This window comes from Hibiscus syriacus, unplaced genomic scaffold (genome assembly GCF_006381635.1).
Source record: "Hibiscus syriacus cultivar Baekdansim isolate YM2019G1 unplaced genomic scaffold, ASM638163v2 tig00110674_pilon, whole genome shotgun sequence".
Taxonomy (NCBI): Eukaryota; Viridiplantae; Streptophyta; class Magnoliopsida; order Malvales; family Malvaceae; genus Hibiscus; species Hibiscus syriacus.
Window position 1 is genome coordinate 523,889 of NW_024062819.1, and position 16,734 is coordinate 540,622.

Genomic DNA, 16,734 nt, shown 5'->3' on the forward strand with positions numbered 1-16,734 from the left:
TCCTCAAATTTGGATGCAAGTGTACCGTATTGATTTCTGAAGAATTTCCTGGTGCAATTTGAAATTTTTGGTGTTTCTTTTGTCTCTTTCTGCTTTTCCTTTCCATGGTGTTGGAGGGTGCGGTGCAGGAGGTTGATGAGAATTCTTTGCACGTTTTAGTACATGATTAAGTTAGTTAATGTACTTGAGATTTTACAGTCGGCTAAATTATAGGTGATTGATGTTTACTGTTGGTTAGTGTCTTGAATCTTGATAAGTCTAGTTTAATATATTGGTGTTCACGAGTGGTTTCCTTGCTTGTTGAAAGCAACACTTGCTTTATTTCTAGTCCTTTAGAATTTTGGAGCTGCTGAAGGGTACAGAGCAATTTAATTATGTTTTCGTTTTTAATCAGCTAAAGTTATACGATTTTAACAATGCCTTGGAATAAACCGAATGTTCATTTTAAATTCATGGTAATGAAAAATTTAATTGTAATATTCTAACCATTACAGAATATATTACGACTAGGGCTTCATAGAGAATATTTCTAACTAGTTTCATGTCTTGCTTACTGAATTTATTATTCTTTTCTAAAATCATTTGAGTTTTTTGATGTAGCCGAGGCTGTCTTGGTGCAAGGATCTCAGTTTCATCCGGGAAATCCCACTGGGCAGTCTTTGGACGGGATGCAGGCAACGGGGATGATGAATTTGAGTTCACAACTAAGGGCTAATGGAGCTCTTTATGCTCAACAGCGGATGAATCAGGGACAGATGAGGCAGCAGTTATCACAACAAACTCAACTTACGTCTCCTCAGGAATGGGTTGACCAATTTCCCTTTGATAGGTAGAGTAACAGAGTGCTTTTCTTCTTTCTATTTTTGTCCCGTTTTAATAGGTTAACTGTAGAAATCACTGTCATCTGCATATCTAGCCTGTTTAGTTTATCTAATGATATGGAGGTTAAAGTTCATACTAATACGTTAACAATTTTGAGACTTCAATTCGCTTTAAAACAGTAGTGTCTTCTTACATAACAAATTAGCAATGCTTTTTAATTTTGAAAAACATATGTTCTCTTTTCATTTTCTTTGGTCTGCTGAGCCTAAATCAAGAGAAGTTCTAGTTATTTATTCCTATAACCAGAAAATTTCAGATTTAGGTTACGAACATTTTCTGTAATACGTATAGGATTAATACCTAAGAAGTGAAACAGAAATCTGTATCTTCTTGGATACTCGCATGGCATCAATTTTCTGAGGTTATTTCAAATTGGGTTTCTGTAACTGTTAGCTAAATTCCATGAATATTGTATATATCAAGAATCAACTATGTTTAACATCAAATTTAAACAATTCATCTCCTTTGGTCTAGACGTTATACCTTGGAGGTTATTCAACAACCTATTAGATATAATCCTTTACCATTTTTCAATTGGAATAAGATCTTTAGTTGTGATGCATGAAACTGGGTGGTGATCACTTTTCATGACATTCATCTGAACTTTTCGCCCTCTAAATTGCAAAAAATTGCTTGAATGTGCAAATGAAAAGTACATGGACTTCATCATTGTTAAGTATCTTGTCTGCTGGCGAGAAGTTGGGACTCAATACTATGATTTTGTGGTTGAATAGCCATTCATATTGTTTGACAAACTTCTCCGTATTGTAAATTGGCAGAATTTGAATCTTAGCTAAGATGTTTTGACATCTTTTGCATTTTCAGCTTAGAGATTTCATTGTTGATTGGCGATTCCGCATCTTTTAATGTATGATTATTGTGTTCTATTCCCTCATAATGCTTTTATTGGAAATGGCCTACTTTCTCTTGGGCTATTTTGGGAAAAATGCGAGATTACCTATGGCATGCTATTTTAAATCCATTAATAAAGCTAAAGTATAACCAGGTGTCCAGATATGCTATATTGCCCCCTTTAATTATTGTTGAACCTGTCTTGTTATGCCATTGCCACCTTTATGAGGAAAATTTTCATGGGCGGGCAATGTTTTAAGGGATTTTACTATGTGGGTTTAATGCATGTCTTTCGGTTAATCTGTGCACTTTATGATTATCTCAGTAGCAATATCTCCTTTATAAACTAGAGGTTCAAAGCTTACCAAGAACATCTCAAGCCTTTATCAACTCTCAGTTATCAGGATTGGCTCAGAATGGACAGGCGGGTATGATGCGGAACTCTCTCTTGCAGCAGCAGCGGTTGAAGCAAATGCCGTCCATGTCTGGTACGGGCTCACCTTCATTCTGCCTTCAGAGGCAACCACAGACCCTATTGCAACAGCAACTGGCATCTTCTTCCCCTCAGTTGCACCAAATCCCATGTCCTTGAACCCTCAACAATTGTCTCAGCTCATACAACAGCAATCACGAATGGGACATCCTCAAATGCAGCAGCAGCAGCAACAACTATTGCAACAACATCCTCAACAACCACCGTTGCATCAACCCCAACAGCAGCAGTCTCCTAGAATGTCTGGACCTGAAGACCAGAAAACCTTCAGTTTGACAGGATCGCAGCCTGAATGCAACTCCATCTGGGACAACTACACCTGGGAGAAGCTCGAGCCAGGGAACTGAGGCGACTAACCAACTTCTTGGAAAGAGAAAGATACAGGATCTGGTTTCACAGGTTTATCCTGCTTTTAACTATTTTTTTTTGTTATTCTTTTAGTTCCAATGGTTTTCTTCCTTTTGTGTTAAATTGTATCATTCATCTTTTTGCTGTGCTCAGGTTGATTCTCAAGGTAAGCTTGAACCAGAAGTTGAAGAACTACTTCTGGACATTGCTGATGACTTCATATCATAGACTATGTAAGGCTCTACTTTAAGGGCTTTACCTTGCTGATATTTGCCTTCCTGTGTTTGGACTCATGGATATATTGCACCTATTACTCAGTTTCTGGTGGTAATTAACCTCAAATCATAATATAAATAATGTCAGAGGCTTAGCTGTTATAAACATGGACATGATTAGCTTTGGGGTCTTTTTTGTCAGATGTTGCTTGAATATTGCAAAATATTTTTTAAGAACTCCATGAAATTCTTCCTGCAATATTATGTGCTTAGCCTGAAGAGAAATCAAATATTTTGGGCTCACACTGGATGGTTTAGAAGACAGTGGGTTTGTTTAAGTTATTTGATCTTTATGGCTACATTTTGATGGGGGGAAATTGTTTTAATTGGTAATTTTTGTAATAAAAGTTAAGTTTTTCTGTTAGTTAATGCCAACTAGCCATTTACTCACAGTCACACAGCTTTACAATTAAACTGTCCATATGTACTGTTGTCTTCTTATTCTTCTCTGTGTCCTACTTCCATTTGGTGCATTCATCAGCTGTTTAGCAATAATCTTCTTTGTTTAAAACTTGCACCATTTTACTCATTTTCAGGTGACAACATTTGCATGCAGTATGGCAAAGCATAGGAAATCGACAACATTAGAGTCCAAGGATCTCTTGCTACACTTGGGTTTGTGCTTCACTATTTTTTCATTTCTTTGTAAGAGTTGTGTTGATGTGATGGTACAATATATATTACATTGGGTAAATTTCTGAAATATCTAAGTTTTATATGATTTGAAGTTTTCCGTAATGGAACCTGTGTTCACTGATTTCTCTCTTTTACAAAATTGTGCAAAGTTACTTCATGCTTTCATATTAATAACTATATGCGAGTTTAAGCTTACATTTACAACTTTATACATCATGTTGCTGGCGGTCAGTAGAATTTGAAAAACTTACTATGATCCATGCTTAATATTTCCTTCCAATAGTTGCTTCTGATTCACTCTTATCTCATGTACATTTCGATGAAGTATGTATTACTTCAGTATTGCAAAATTTTAGATGTTGAGTCTGCATAAGATAACCTATTATAGTTTCTTCATCCTTTAGTGAAGCCAATGGAGCTATAATGAATGTTGAACATGGGTTATTTCCAGAGAAAAACTGGACATTGACTGTTCCAGGATTTTCAAGTGAAGAGACGAATCATACAAGCCCAGTAAGCATTTCCGTTGGTTGTTTATGAGATGTCAGTGCTCAAAATGTCTTAGAATTTTGACTTCAGTGTGTATGTGAATTCAAATTTCCTTTTAGTGTTAAGAACTCATCATTTAGCACCTATCTTTGGTAGTCGAAATTTACTTTCTCGATATTAATCTTCCACATTTTACTTTGTCTGTTAGCTTGAAACCTTCTGAGCTATCCTCTCAAGCATTTGGCATTTGTGCTGATGTTATTTGTTTTTTGCTTTATATGAAAATATTTGATTATTTGCAAAACAAGAAAGATTACAATCGATGATGCTGTATCTTGTTTTCAAATATGCAGTTATCCAGTGACCTCCACATGAAGCGTCTTGATATGGTGTGTGAAATTTTCAGTTTGAAAGTATAATAAGTATCTTACTCTCCTAATGACTTGATACTTCTATCCAAATGACTTGATTAGATACGAGCACTGATGGAATCATCGCAGCCTGAAGCAAACGTAAGAAATCGTAAAGAAATGATAATACAAGGTCTTGGCAACCCAGTTGCTGCATCAAACCATTTATTGAGTCCTTCACCAAGTTCCGAGCAATTGGTTTCACAAGCAGCTAGTTCACAAATGCTGCAGCAAATAACTCGGTATTAACTGGCAGAATTTGTCATTCATTGTTTGGTCAACATGCCTGTCTATCCGGATATCGTAGGTGAGTAATGTGATTCACTTTCACTAATGATTAGTTTTGCCTCTTCTTTTGCCACTGCCCAAATAGGTATTTACTTTCTTGTCTACTCATCCATGCATATTTTGTTGACCTTATAGAATCCATGCTAGTGTGTATCGCATTTGTATTACCTTTATATCATCGACACTCATTCTCCATTCGGTATGTTTTTTCTTGGATAACCGACGGGTTTGTCTTCCCGGGACTTGGTAGGGCAGCGATCCTAATCGAATGAGTGGCTACATGCTATTTTCCCGAGGTTAGAAGGTTCTAGTCAACAAGGCTAAACTCAGCTCCCGAAGTTAGAATAGCATTTACCCCACACCAGCATTTGTGTCAACTTGAAGTCCAATGAACCAGATAAAAATGGTTGATTTATTGTTTGATATTACGATGCTGGTTACCATCCCATACTCTATTTGTGATTCAGTCCTTGAACTATTCCGTTTCCTCACTTCGGTATCTAATTTTTTTTATCATGTATCGTTAATAAATTCGGAGTTTTAAATCTATACTATTATTTGTCTGTAATTCTATATTATAAAAATTAATTGAGTTGTTATCACAGATTAATTAGGAATTAACTCCAGAAATATTGAAATATCAATTAAAAACCATATCTTGGGAGTTATACTCAATATCAATAGAACTTGTTTATAACTCTTTTACTTCTCGAAATCATTTGTTGGCTTATTTTACTAAACAATTTTTACTCAAAAAATATTTTTGTATTTTAGAAGTTATTTTTTCACTCATAGGGTTAATGTGATAAAAAAACTAGTAAAGGATAATGAAATGATCATTTGGATGTTTAAAATAATCAGATAAAATATATAAAAATAAAATATCGAAAGTGAGTTAAAATGAGAGAAGAAAATTATTAAAGTTTATTTGAAAAAAGGAGTGGAAATAAATAAATACCACAAGAAGGAAAAAATAATTAATTTCACTTTAAATCAGTAAAAATGTCAAATGATTAATATAAATTAATTCAAAAAATTTTATAATTGTATATTTTTATAGTTTAGTGATTAAACGTGTAGTTTACCTAAAAATGAAGTACTGAAAACTTCAATCTTATCAATACAAATTTTATAATTTTCACAGGATTGTTATAAGGAGAATAATTAAACTAGGGCTTATCCCAACTAAAAAGGTTAAATATTTTATTAGTTCCTATCCTATGGATAAGTTGTAATTTAGTCTTTGTAATATAATTTAATATTTTGGTTTTTCACTTTAAAAAAATAATACTAATTTAAATAATAATTAAATTCTATTATTAATTCTTATATTGTATACGGTTTTAGGTTTAATTCATATAGTTTTATAATTTAGTTGTTATAAATTCAATAATGTAGTCATATTGTCTTTATATTATTGAATTAAGATTAAAATTTCAAAAGCACAGGGATCAAAATTGATCAAATTAAAATATAAATACTAAATCAAAAATTTCTTTATATTACAGGGATTGATAACAGAGTTTGATCAACTTGAAACTCTTCCTTCGAGCTAGCAATTTCTTCAACCTAGCTCCAAAACTCTCATCCCGACTCGTGTCTTAACTCAGGTAACCATGGCAGCAGCTGAGTCACCCAGTTCTGTTCGAAAAGCTCAATCATCGTAACCACCTTTAGAAAGCTAATGAACTAGTTTTCTGATTTGTTACGCGAATTATCAAAATTATTTACTTAAGCTTGGAATTTTGAGGTTTTCTATTAATTTTTTTATCCCCGAGATATTATATTTGATTTTTTTTTATCAATTTGAATGCAGTTGTTGTTCATCTCAGAGCAACTGGGGACGCTCCGATACTAAAGCAAGCTAAATTCAAGGTATTTATTTGATTTTGCCCCCCCCCCTCTTGCATCAGTTAATACCCTCGAGAGGGTCTAGAATTCTTCAATCAACATTCTGGACTTATTCTTTTGAGGAAAAATAAACGAGATCTCGATCACATGATAGGATAATTCCATAATTCAGGTTAGATTTTTGATAAATTATATCTATTTGGAGCTTTTATCCATGGTTTGGCTTGAAGATTATGTAAAGCAATTGCAAACTTATAGGGAATGTTTTGATGGTGCACTGTGTATATCCTTGTAATTAGAAGCTATTACTAGACCCTAAGTGTCAAATGCAGATATGTATCCATCACGAGTATGGCTAGATTTTTCTAAGATCCTTGTAGGTGATATCTCCATATCTAAGTGTCGGACACAGGTACTTCATGAAAAATGAGGAGTTCGAGCAACATAGGTTAGAAGCTTGGTTTACTTTGCACATAAATAAATTGTGCAATTTTAGTTGATGTTGCAGTTGGAGTTTTATGATTCACTTGAAATAATTGCTTAAAATGTGTTCTTTTGTACGCATAGTGTGTGTGTGTGTAACTGTGTATAGTATATTCATTCAATATCTTCTAGCATGTAATGGTTGTCATGAATGAAATGTATTGTTGCAGATACCTGGAACTGACAAATTTGCTAAGTAATCCGGCAACTGCACCGTGATACATTGGTAATTGATTTGTGTCTGTTATATTTTTAACTTTGTCAGATAAACTTCATTCTGTTGTTTGCATTAGTAATAATCTCTTTGACCTTGTTTTTGCAGTTTGTTTACGTCAATAGTGCCTTCTCACCAAACCCAGATGAATTGGTGATCGACCTATATAATGTAAGTCATAATACTTAGGTCCTTTCTCTTGCTGGTTTTAGTTATGTGAGTTAACTATTTTGGAGTATTAATAGATTCTTTAAATGGGGAACTGACTTGCATTGCATATCTCCATTCATTTCTAGATTCTTTTTCTCAGAGACACACTGCAATAGGATAACTCAGAACTTATTCTTTTATGCAAATGTTCAGCATCAGAGACAACATGGTTTTCATTTGCACGATGACAATGACAAAAACCAACCTACGGCCCGTACTTTATGGCATTAAGTTGGGCGTATAGCATATTCTTTTTCCTGAATTTTCTGTGCTTTAATTTACAGAGATTACTATTTACCTAAACCCTGCAACTGTTTCCTTTTATCTTACATTGACAATGGGGACCATAATGATAGAATCAAATGAGTTTTCACATGAAATGGTCTATTACTTCAGAGACTTCAGTAGATTGGTCTGATTATTCTGACAAAAAATGTTCATTGCTCTGAAAATAGATTCTCTTACACATCTTTTGTATCCACCATTAGACACTTTAGTTTTCATAACAACCCCTTGAAGATGATGACTTCTATATGAAAAAGAAAGTTTTTCTTCACTTTGCTGCATGATCTCTGAAAAATGGAATAAATTCTCTCTTAAGAGGATGCTATTCCTTTACTTGCTTGTGTCTCCTAATAATTTTTCAAACATATATATATTTTAACATAGAAATTTTAATTACTTAGTCGGCCTTGTCAATGTTTATCTGTTAATCTAACCCAACCTGCCTTTGCATTTTCAGAATTTCGGTTTTGATTGTAAACTGGTGGTCAATTATGCCTGTTCTATGGCATGGGGCTAAGTCCAAAGATGATGGATCTACTGAGAGTCTCAGATAAAACTGTCAACTACGTAAAATCTACACACTTCATTTGTTTCCTTGAAATTCTCCATTATGAATAGTCCTTTTTAGAATCATCTTTAATATTGCCTTTTTTTTACGTCTTCATATATGAAACAAGGATTCTTCCCTAGCAGGTACTAGCTTCTTACTTCCGCACGAGCAAGGTAATATCGTGGGCGGTATTCGGTATCAACGTGATAATTGTTCAATTCGTTATCATTGATTTGTAATTCAAGCCAATGGGCTAATGATAATCACACCCTTTTGTTTGTGTTTTTCTTAATACAAAAGAAATCATAGTTTGAGTTTTAAAAAAGGTTTCAGTTTGTCAACGTTAAGATTCAAATTTTATTTTAGCAATAATGGTTTCATTGTCGAATATAAATTTCAGTGCTTGGGGTATAGGAGGACCAATATATTGTCCACAGCATACATTGATGGGAAGATGGATATTTTCTTTATAATTCAAGGCAGAAGCCTAAAGGGAAATATCTATACTTCTTAAGGACTATACCATAGTCAAAGAAGTAAAGTCATACGAGTTTGAAACATGTTTCCTCCAGGGAAGAAGATAAAAGGTAGGTTATCAGAGTGGGTGACAGCAACAAATAGATAATCTTCCAGTGGCCCTACACTGTTTGGTTCACAACTTTATCACAACAAAGCAATCCTAGCCACAGCTCTTGAAAGCTAAGGTATTGAAACTGACCCATCATTCAAGTGCATTTTTTTTACTGATTCCATTATTGAGACCTCAACTACCTGCAGGTGCCAAAAAAAAAATCTAGTGTTAGGAAATGGACAAATAAATTTGTACGAAATGTGAAAAAAAGACACAAAAATGATGGGTGGGAACAGGGTTTTAAATAGAGGTTAGTCGACCGCAATAGCGCCTGCGAAATAGCGGTAGCGCTGCCTTTCGATATACCCGTTATACCCGCAATCATGGTAAACGCGACATGACTGAAAATACGACCGCGATTTGAATCCCTGGGTGGGAATCGAATTTTGTTTGCACTCAATGAACCCTGGGGAATTGGATGTAAGATCTAACCAAAACCCATCGTTGTTGTTGTTGTTCCTTGTTGTCCAATCCCCTAAGAATTGGTGCACTGGTTTTTGAGTTTCTTCATTTTCTCTAACTTGATTGGCTTAGCCGACTTGATATCAGTGCCCAAAACAAAGCATTGCTGGTGATGCTGCTCTTCGTGTTGCCCAAAGCTTTGAACCATTGTCAATGGCGGATATGAATCAGGTATAACTCTTACACTCCTTGAAGCCTCAGGGAAGAGAGATCTTTCATCAATTCCTTCCCTTGTTCCATGATACCTATTAAATAAAGAACAAACAACTTTTTACAGATATTATACAAATATGCAAATGTAAAAGGGTTTATCCAAGCTATTAAAAAAAGGAACCTGTAGTCAATTCCAGTTGCAGAATCCAGGAAATGGAGACATGGAACTGATAAGCCTGAACCAGGAAGTCTTGTGGAAGAATGGGAAAAAAGAAAAGGGTCGAAATGGGTGTAGGTTTCCGAAGCCATGGGAGAAAAAGAGAATGTAGTAGAGCTTGAAATGGAAAGGTTACTATTGATTGATGGGACAGATGTTGAATGGGTTGAGCCTGTTGATGTTGATGATGAGGAGGAGGCATTAACTTCCACGGGCTTTCTTGAACGGTTCCTGCCTCTATGCATGTGCCTCTCACAGTACTTGGAATCTGGGTAAGCTTCTTTTGAGCACCTCCATTTCTTCCCATCTGTTCTCCTGCACCTCCTTGGCTCTGGCACTGGCTCTGTTTTCTTCCATAACCAACCTGATAACAATCCCACCCTGCTGCAACCACACCCACCACCACACCATGAGTGCTAAAATCATTAGACATGTATGTATGTATTGCAGATACTTACTGTGTTGTTGAGGGGGAAGGTCTGGAGCCAAAGAAGAATCAAAGCTTGTTTTGACACAGTAAATGAGTTGAGGTGGGATAGGAACTCCTGAGACCATGTACTTGAAGATGAGAGCTTGGTGTTCAAGCTCTTGCCATTGATTTGGGGTGAAAGGGCACTTGTTTCTGGTACTTATCATCTTTAAATTGAACCAATAACTAACCCCAAAAGTATATATATGTGCATATATACAATTCTCTGATGGGAAGTATAAGAAGAAGAACGAAGACCCAATCTAAAGGGCTCTCTGATGGGGTGAAGGGGCTTATTGCTTCTAGTTGTGCTGCTGCTTCCCTCTGTTGCTGCTTTTAATCGGCCTGACATCTTCACAAAAATATCCATAAAAGAAAAAGGAAAAACAAAATCCTATAATCTAATTCAACTAACAAAATAGTTTAGTATAGATATTATAGTCGATATATAAATATATATAATATGATTTAGGATATCAATGAATACAATTATTATTTCAACCGTGATTTTACATATGTTTATTATTAATTATGTAATGCCATGCTAAGATGTTAGTTCATTAATTAATCGGATATAAATTTATATATTGATAATAGACGAATTTTTTGTAAGCACTTAATTTTTGTAACAATTTAATGTATTGTTTGTACTAATCAGATTTTTTTTATATAAATTGAAAGATATCATTTCAACAGTGGTTGAATTCGTGTTAACCAAGTCCAGGGCAATGCAGTTGCATGGCAATGACACTGCGTTTCTTTTATATTTTGGGCCAGATGTAATGACATTGCTAAGCCCAAACATATAAAATATGATTGTAACTATAATTAATATATTTATAACATTTCATAAATAAAATTATAAATACAATCAGTGCACCAGTATAATCATGATCAAAATCTACTATTACAAAATATAGATAGACGGTATGTTAACACGACGAAATCAAGAGGAAGAGAGTTCACTTCCAAAACGTGCATTACTGCCCCATGCATTATTTTAATTAATTTTTTTAATGTTTTAACAACGTCTATCTTTCATTTGATCAACGATTATCATCGATCAACTTGAAAATTTTGTGAGTTTTTGGAACTCCGTTTTCTATCAAATAGATCATGAGACTTGAAGAATCAGCTGAACCAAATCCGACCCAAGATCACGTCTTGGATTGGCTCGAGGATTCTGCTCCATTCCGTCCGTCTTTCTAGGATGTTCCATACGGCTCAGGCGATATCGATGGTGGGATCATAATCAATTCGGTCAAGATCCGATTAACATTGGTGGTACTGCTGCAACTTTAATCAACAGTCCCACCATTACTGCTGCTGTAAGTAATATTGATACCAGTCTTGTACAGTCAGATTCGGCTGATGTTAATCCTCCTGTGCCATCGAATTCATCGAAGAGGACATCCTCTGCTGAAAATAACCATACGAGGATTCCAAATCTTCAACAGTTGAAGAGTCAAAACCAAAGGATCAATGAGAACGGAGGAGGTAAAGCAGGAGTTGAGGTTATTAGGAATAATAAAAGGTCAGCTGGAAACAAGAAAAAGAAGACTTCAGGGAATAACGGAAAGAACAAGGAAGATGTGCCACAGCAATAACCGCCGGTAACATTTTGTTCAAGAGCCTGATAAGGCTCATACTGTTCATAGTCTCGACATCGGTGTTATCTCATGGTGTTCAATGGGCCAATGCTTCTTCAGGCCCTGTCTCACCATTCCTGAGGGCCACCTTCTTCGCTGGTTCACATAACGGTTGTGGCAGGCACAGCTGAAAATAACCAAATCAAGGATCGGTAGGTCCACCTGGTCCTGATTTCTATTCCCGATTTCCAAGTTTCACCAAGTCCATGAACATCGACTTAAAGATAAATAGACTCGAAAACCACCCATCATTCACCTGGAGAGTCCTTCAATGTTTGTGCACAGTTTAGACTGCATCATCTGACTCACAAAGGGCCTGACCAAAGAACTGAGTTTCTCAAAATACTAAGAAGCCTAGAATAGAAAGGGGTGATCCTGAGAAAAAACATGGATTGCAGCTGCAACAACTGCAGAGATTTCACGATATGGTTCTCGCAGAGAGTTAAATACCTATGTAAGTTTCTGGACTCAACAAGCTAGACATTCAAAGGACAAGAGAGAGAGGAAAGACGAGTAATGGAAGGAGAAGCGGCGAAGGCGTTAACAAAAGGAGAGATGTATGGAGAAAGAAATGGTGCAAGAGGATGTGAGGTGTTGGGTTTGCAGAGAAGACACCATTGATGGGGCTCAGCGTTGCTGAGGAAGTATGATAGTAACTGGGAGACAAAAGTAAGAGAAAGATGATGTGTTGGGTTGTGGTGGAAACGGCAGCCTGTATCGTTTTGTTCATTGAGAAAGCTAAAAAATAGTTCTAGATATTGGTCTGTTTTGTTTATTTTTCTCTAATAAGCCTTGCTGTGTAAAATTTTCAAACAGTTCCAAAGATCGGTTAAGCGATTGATAAGCAAATCGATAGAAAAGTTATGAAATGCAACTAAGCCAACATTGTCGATCGTGCATCTAAAGACTTCAAGTAACATCATAAAACACTCAGTTATTGGCTAGTCTTTATTTCATCTACATGACCAATCCATCATGATATCATAGACTTCCATCGAAATAGAAAAAAAACCAAACGCTAAACTAATTGCCATATTCTTCATCCAAACCATAAACCAATAACTAACATACCATCATATTCATTCGTTCAAAATGTAAACCTAAAAAATCAACTGTTAGCACCAACCTCAGTAATTTAACATTATATAGGAAAATCGAAAGGTCACATTTTCCCGTAGTTCTTCTCTAGGCATATACAAACTACTTGTCTTTCCCAGCCAAAAGGATTATGGACAAGAATCTCTAGTATGTCATAATTTAGTTATGGCTTCAACTATAGGGAATGGTATAGAAACTGTACCTGAAGTTTTTTCATAATATGCCGATGTCAATCGTGCAGTAATTACAAACTTCAGTACAGTAATCAGCATATTAAGATGCATATATACGCACTGAGCTACGGATTGCCATGCGGCAAACAGGGCACTTGGGCACTAATTCCCTTTCAACTGATATAGCACAATGTTGGCAACAAACCAGGTGCCCACATGGAATAAACGCAGACCGTCTTCTCCTCATCAAGCAAATCACGCATAACTCTCCATCTGGAACTTCACCTGTCTCTTCCTCCAAATCAATCTGAGAGGTGGAGTCATCAGAGGCAGCACTGGTTGACTCTTGAATCCGTCTTTGCCTCCTTTCTTTCCATTTATTCAAGTTACTGAAGGAAATTTATTAACCAAACTATGTTCATATTTAACCAAGTAAACAAGGCAAATGTGCATAACTGCACGGTTTTTATAGGAGATGAATTGAATGAAGCTTTCAGCAGTATGATAAAGAACAAAAAAGATCGCTAGACTAAAACAAAATACCTCACAAAAGCATAACCAAGGATACCGATAGATAGTGAGCCAAGGACAATACCACTCCAGAACAGTATTTTTGACTTGAAGGCAAGATCTAACAACATCTGATCTTTAGTCATCTCAGTACTGCAGTTGCAAGCAAGAAGAGGTTTGTAAGATAAATGTTTGAAGAAAGACATCCACATATGAATTTAACCTTGTCTATGGCAACTCCTTTTCTTTTCTTCTTGCTAAGCAAATAACAGAATGCAACATGAAACTCGAAAAAAAAAACCAAACTAAATTACTAGTACTTAAAAGTATCAGGAAAATCCTAATAGAAAAGTGATAATTTTCACACAATGCTAGGCTTTCCCATTTCAGATTATGGGCACGCAAGCATGAAATTCCAAGTCCTATAAGTAAAAAATTAAAAAGCTAAACAAGTGCTGTCTTCAGAACACTTACAGAAAAAAGGGAAGGTCCTTGCATGCCTTAATTTCAGGCATTCCGTTATTTAATAGGCATATGCCAACAGCACTGATTTCCTTTCCCAAGGGAAGAATTTTCTCTTCATCTAGCAAACCAACCTGTAAAAACAGATAAGATCATGAATTTTCATACAGGTGGGCATGCCTCTATAAAAAATAATGCAACACTAACAACGATAAGCAACAAATATCTTTCAATCTTCAAATGAAGTAATAAGATCTCAATTTTTCATAACTCACAGGGTATTCATGACCAAACAAAGCCTGAAGGAATGTATACGGTGAAGCATTGATTGGATGCAGTTGATGATAAACTGTAGTGAGAGGCAGAGGATGCTTAGAGCCATCCATGTTCACAATGACAAAATCAGATAGTGGCCATTGACCGCCATCAATCAAAATGAAAGGAACCTGCAGAATATGTAAACAGAAAACAGAATAAAATTCCAATGCTTGAAAATGATAAACTGAAAAGAAGCTCTAATGGAAAGCATAAGATAACTAAAACAACTAAGCATTAAAAGAGAAAAAAAAAAGATTCACTTTTTAAAATTAAGGGAAAATTGAAAGTTTTGATCTTACTGTTCTCATTGAAGTTGACTCTTTTTTGTTCCAAGATCTCCCAATAATAGCACGTAAATCAGAAGTCCATCCAAACAATCCCCTCCATTCATGATAAATATACTTAAATTTCAAAAAAAAAAAAAATCAGAACTCCAATAATCAGATTATTTATAAAAAATAAAAAAATAGCTCTTTTTGTTTAAGTCCTTACAGTTTGCGTTCTTTCGATGATAACAGCTTTATCACCGGACTCTTGAGAGACGAGCGCGTTATTCTTAAGACCCTTCAAGCTCCGTCCATCGGCGGATGATCTAGCCTCGACGGCGCCGCGAATGACGACGATAGGTTCGTCGGCGAAATCCGACCTGTCCTCTTCGAGAAGGGAACGGAGGTCGGCGACGCGGATGTACGGTGCGCATCGGATTTTGAGCAGGGCGTTTGAGGTCGCTTTGAACCGGAAGATTGTACGGAAGGCAGCGTAGGCTAGGGCAGCACCTAAAACGGCGCCGTCAAAAGAGAAAGCTAGTTGTGAGATTAAGGAAGCAACGGCTTGTTCATGCGAGGACATATTCGTAATTGTTTAGTTTTTCCCTTTTCTTCTACATCGGAGGTCAATTAATCAGCGTTTGAACAGAAGAAACCGACGACGGAGGGAGGGAGACTGATCGAGCGCACGAGAAAAAGACAGAGAGCAAGGAAGTTATTTTTTAAAAATAAGTTAGACAATTCGAAAAATGTCGATAATGTCTAAGGGGTTTTCTATTTATTGTAAACTATGCCATTAATTTTAGGTTTGATATTAATTATTATACAATTGCAATTTGCAATACTAAATTTTTATTTGGTAAACTCCTCAAATGGTCACTAATGAGTACGTTTTTATTTTTACCACTAATATTTCAAAGTCACAAATTGATTATTAATATTTTTGTTTGTTATAAATTGATCACTCGACGTTAATAGCCGTTAACGTAGGTGACGGAAGACTTACATGTTTCGTTAACTGCTTACTTTAACCGTTGACTGTCACATTAGAGAGTCTATTGATAAGTGATTCAATTGCAACCTTCTCTCTCTCCCCCTCAACTTTTCTTCTTCTTCTTCTTTTTTGTTAAAAATAAACACGATATTTCATTTATCAAAAGTCATATAAACAAATGTCATGTCAATGCGATAGACTAAATAAATACATTCAAAACTATTGAAAATAAAATATAACAATGATCGTTTATAGATAGCATATAAACAAACCATTAACAAGTGAAGCAATGACATACAAAAACTGAACAAAATTATTGAAAATAAAATATAACAATTATCGTTTATAGATAGCATATAAACAAACCATTAACAAGTGAAGTAATGACATACAAAAACTGAACACACCAACCAACGGCTCTGAGCAACAAACATGGAGGAGAGAAACTTGAAAAAGAATCAAAATGACCAACAGAAAAAACGATCTCCCCTTAACAGTAATCTTATCCGGGACATAGATGCGATAATCAACGAATCGGCTTGAACAAACGAACAGAGTAATCATGTATCGGGAAAGCAACAACCATATATTAAGGAAAATAAAAAACCTAGAAGAAGACCAACAAAAACCTACATTGAGAGTCTAAAAACACCGGTAGCTATGATACCTTTTACTTAAGAAAGTGCCAAGAGTTATTGAAAACTGTCCATGAAAATTTGTAACTTCCGCAGAGCAAAAGAAAGTTAAATTTAAACATAACTTTTCTTCTTTTTTAAATTGCTGGAAATGGATGAAAAAATTGCTCGACTGTAACGCTTGGTTCCACCACTTCCCTCAACAGCACATCCCGCCAATATGACTTGTTTTTCTTCATCATCATCTTTTGAAATTCTGCATAATTTTACTTATTCTGTTACCTTTTTCACTAAAGAACCACACAGTTACACGGTGATATCGAGTGCAAGTGTGGCGACTGGAACCATAAACTATATTCCTCACTACACGGATCAAAGATCTTCAATGGCTCTTTGGGTGTTGTTCGACCTGTGGACATTGAACGACTTCA

General features: G+C 35.6%; 1 protein-coding gene and 4 pseudogenes across 1 annotated transcript; 3 read left to right on the plus strand and 2 right to left on the minus strand.

Annotated features, from left to right (window-relative positions):
- Positions 1 to 581: 581 nt before the first annotated feature.
- LOC120137571 lies at positions 582 to 4,651 on the plus strand (annotated as a pseudogene).
- Positions 4,652 to 6,219: 1,568 nt separating this feature from the next.
- Positions 6,220 to 8,403, plus strand: LOC120137551 (annotated as a pseudogene).
- A 367-nt stretch (positions 8,404 to 8,770) lies between these two features.
- On the minus strand, positions 8,771 to 10,399 carry LOC120137550 (annotated as a pseudogene).
- Positions 10,400 to 11,234: 835 nt separating this feature from the next.
- LOC120137594 lies at positions 11,235 to 12,633 on the plus strand (annotated as a pseudogene).
- Positions 12,634 to 12,996: 363 nt separating this feature from the next.
- Positions 12,997 to 15,407, minus strand: LOC120137524 (E3 ubiquitin-protein ligase SPL2-like). Its single transcript, XM_039153258.1, has 6 exons — positions 14,901 to 15,407; positions 14,708 to 14,809; positions 14,366 to 14,536; positions 14,103 to 14,224; positions 13,662 to 13,781; positions 12,997 to 13,507 (listed from the first exon to the last, which is right to left on the minus strand). Exons 1-6 carry the CDS (start codon positions 15,255 to 15,257, stop codon positions 13,219 to 13,221), a joined length of 1,161 nt encoding a protein of 386 aa, XP_039009189.1. The 5' UTR covers positions 15,258 to 15,407; the 3' UTR covers positions 12,997 to 13,218.
- Positions 15,408 to 16,734: the final 1,327 nt, after the last annotated feature.